Below are 3,605 nucleotides of genomic sequence, written 5' to 3'. Positions count from 1 at the left end.
GGCCCTCCCTGCTCCCCGGGCCGCCACTTCCCCTCCCCGTCCCTCCCTCCGAGCCGGGACCCCGGGGCCCAGACGCACTGGGGTGACAGACGCTGCCTGACGGACAGACGCGACCCGAAGACCCACATCGGCCCGGCAGACACCCAGGTGACAGACAGACGCGCACGCCGGCAGGAGACAGTCTCCTGTAGTGACAGCCACAGACAAACTGACTTTCACAGACGGAGGACACAAGGACAGCCTCGGTGAAATCTGGGAAGATAGCGCAAGGGCCGAATAAATGAGCATCTCTGGCTACGACACGGTCGGGGGCGGCGTGGGAGGAGCGACACGTGAAAGTGGGGCTGAGAACCCCCTTAGGATGCCACTGTTGGCGCAAACGACGTAGGACAAGCCTGGGGAAGAGGGGACACCTGTAGGAATGGAGACAGGGATATGGGATCTCGAGGGGGAAATGAAGCGGGCTCCTATGGAGGAAGGACTCCATGGGGAGGAGGAGGTGACACGGGGATATCCGAGAAGGCAGACCAGGGGTGCGTGCAAGGCTGCGGGGCGAGGCTGCAGCAGTGGAAACTTCCGGAAGCCCCGCGGGTGGGCTTGCGCTGCTTGTTCCTTGACGGGTGACCTCGGACTTCGTCACCAGGGTCCGGCCGGGGCATGACATCACCAGCCCAATCGTTCATTGGTCGCAGCGGCCAGCAGGTGGGAGCGGCCTGGTCTCTGCGCCCCCCCGCCCCCGCCAGCTCGGAGCAGCCAGAGCGCGCAGACCCCCGCGCCCCACCCTTCAGGGGTCACCCGTAGGGAGAGTGGTGCCGCAGCGGCGTCCCCGCGCCCGAAGGGACGCCGGGAATAGTGTGCAGGATTGCGCCCATGGGACTTCACGGCGCAAAAGGGCTACACGCGGGGGGCGACAGGGTCACAGCCCCGGGGCAGCTGTGGGGAGACAGGTCGGCGTGAGCGAACGTCGGGACGTGCGTGCGCGTGCGCGCTTGGCGGTGCGGGGCGCGGCTGGGGCGTGGGGGACGCGCGCATGCTCGATCCGGCGACCCCGCGCCCCGCCGAGCTCCACGCACGCGTTCGCCACAGCCGGGGAGCGAAGGTCCCGCATCTCGGAGACGCGCGGTGGGAGGCAGTGTCCTCTGGAATCCAGAGTGGAGGTCGGCCCTGAGACGCGCGGCTCCTGGCTCTCCAAGCCAGGGGATCCTTAACCCGCCTGCTGCGCGGGAACCGATCTCCGCAGGCCTGGCACATACAGGCGGGGACACCGCTCTGGGTTCGCTCTGCGCTCGCTGGAGGTGGACGCTAGGCGGCGCCAGAGGCAGCCGGTCACACCTCAGTCTGGGTGCGGTGGGAGGTGGCGATGCACCCCTGGCCATCACTTCCCTGGTCTCCGCGCTCACCTTTTCAGGCACCTCCATCCTTGACACCGGCGTCCCCTGCATCTGCCCTTCCGCGTCCTGGACCCCCTCCTCAAGGGCTCCGTGCGGGCCAGACCGTGTCACCTACTAAAGAGCAGGCCTAAGGGCCAAGGCTGTGGTTGGAAACGGCGTAGGTGTTGCTGCAGGGGGAGTGATTATGCATTATTAGCAAGGTACAAACGAACGAAGAGAAGAGCGTGTAGAGGCAGAAGCTGTGGGACTGTGGGCTGCAGGGCCCTGCTAATGATAGGGTCTTGCCCTTCTGTCACTCTCCAAGACAGGCAGTTGCAGGACAGGCCTGTCACCTAACCTCTATAATCATGAGTTCCTGCAGAGACTGGGCCTGATCAGCTTATCGCCTAGGGTTGTCACGAGCTAATGACAGCTCAGCAAGTAAAAGGACAGGACAGGACAGGCTCAGGGACAGGTCGCTGTTGGTCCAGGACCTGACGCTGGAGTCAAGGACAGGACACCAGGGTGGGCCGAAATCCCCAAGGGAGCAGGCGCTCTATTCAGCTGGGCTAGGGTTAGTGGCTTTAGCTAAGGGGAATGGTGCCCAGATGTCTGCAGGGCCTGGAGCCGAGCACTGGGACGAAGGCAGCTCGGTGGGCCTGGCGTCCGTGAGGCGGTCTCTATGCGACTGTTTAGTTCTCAGAGGCTGCCAGGAGCAGCAAGCAGGAGAGGGAAAGGATGGTGGGGTTTTGAAGGTGCTTGAGACTTGGGGACAGTGCCCAAGCCCCCAGGAGCACTCGCCAGGGCTGCACAGCGGAGACGCAGAAGGGCAGGGTGCTTCCTGCAGAGGGGCCGGCCTGTTGGCTGTTGGATGTGATCCTCAGGTCTGTCTCTTGAGCGAGTCCTCAGGGCTGTCCCTTGGGGGTGGGCTGGGGCCATAGGAGGAGAAATGCTGGCCCAGGTAGCCCCAGGGTCCTTTAGCACTGACCTCCCTGGGAGTCACAAGTCGTATGGGACAGCAGGAGGTGCTGTGGTTCAGGAATCTCCAGGACACCAGGTGGATCAGGCCTTGGCCTTGCTCATAAAAACAGAATTTCCGAGCACAGACTCTTTCCTTCACTTGAGCGTCTCCCCAGCCTTTTGTCACACGGGCTGAGCCAGCATCACCAGGACACCTTTCCCCTGTACAAGCCCTTGTTGTCAGCTCCTGACATCCTCAGTATCCCGCCTGCACAGATGCCCTGGATTCTTGCAGTCTTCTTTCGCCACTGCTGTTCTTTCAGGAATCAATCTTGCCTCTGCTGTCCGCTCTGCCAGTTCGGAGAACCCCCACTTCTCTTGTAGTCTTTGCTCCTCCCCTGCTAACAGAAAGGATCCTCACCTCCTCTGTTTATTGGTTAAGATTATTTCAGCTGAGTGAAACCAAAACAAACAAGCAGTGGCTTGAAGGTAAATAGAAATCTACTTCTCTTTTACATAAGAGAGACCCAGAACGTGGCAATGCAGGGTGGGCACAGTGCCCTCGGTAGCACAGACCAGCCTCCTTTACACAGAATCTTCTTACACACCATCTTGCTGCTCCACCATCTTCAGCCATACATCCTCTACTGCATGGTGTAAGATGGCTGCTGGGGCAACAGCTATCACATCAGCATTCTAGGCAACAGTAAGCATGAGTTTGAAGGCCGTCCACTCTCCCTTAAAGGAGGTTTCCTGGGACTCACGCACAGCGCTCGAGTGTACATCCCACTGACCAGGATGTAATTCTGAGGTCAGAAATGTTGTGAAGGCGGTTCAGAGATGCAGTCTCTGTTCTGACCACCGTGTAGATAAGATCCAAATGTGGCAGTGCTACTACTGCGAAGGGAGAACAGATACTGAGGGACAGTGTTTGCTTGCCTCCCTTTGCCTTCCTTTGTCTGTCGGTGCAGGAGTGAAGATGCGTCTAAAATCTTTCAGCCCGAGGGCACCGCTATTTCTGTCAGGAACACCTCCACATTTCTGTGACCTGTGTCCCCCCACGCTAGCTGCTTCTCCAGGAGGCGGATTGATGCACTCCCGTGCTGCGAGGTGGACTTCCACTAGAGGGCGCTGTTGGGGTTTGTGCGGCTCCCAGAGGAGGGGCGTGCAGGGCAGAGGCCCCTGAACACACTGGGAAAGGGGTGAGGGCGGACAAGGAGTCCCTGCCTAGACCGCCCTGGCCTAAAGGCGCAGGCCTTGTCCCAGGTCCTGCCA

The 3,605-nt window shown here is 60.7% G+C and overlaps 1 protein-coding gene across 2 annotated transcripts in view; it reads right to left on the bottom strand.

Annotated features, from left to right (window-relative positions):
- Positions 1–421, bottom strand: part of Ache (acetylcholinesterase (Yt blood group)) — a 6,194-nt gene extending 5,773 nt beyond the window's left edge. Inside the window, exon 1 of one of the 2 annotated variants that reach the window (XM_013509454.1) lies at positions 79–421. In XM_013509454.1, the coding sequence (XP_013364908.1) occupies positions 79–288 (210 nt within the window). In that variant the 5' untranslated portion in view covers positions 289–421. The remainder of the gene's footprint in view (positions 1–78) is intronic. The other variant, XM_005413675.2, reaches the window with a different exon arrangement.
- Between the last annotated feature and the right edge of the window lie 3,184 nt (positions 422–3,605).

This window comes from Chinchilla lanigera, unplaced genomic scaffold (genome assembly GCF_000276665.1).
Source record: "Chinchilla lanigera isolate Chin_1 unplaced genomic scaffold, ChiLan1.0 scaffold00172, whole genome shotgun sequence".
Classification (NCBI taxonomy): domain Eukaryota; kingdom Metazoa; phylum Chordata; class Mammalia; order Rodentia; family Chinchillidae; genus Chinchilla; species Chinchilla lanigera.
The sequence above is the reverse complement of the archived record's forward strand: the minus strand, read 5'-3'. Positions and strand labels throughout refer to the sequence as shown.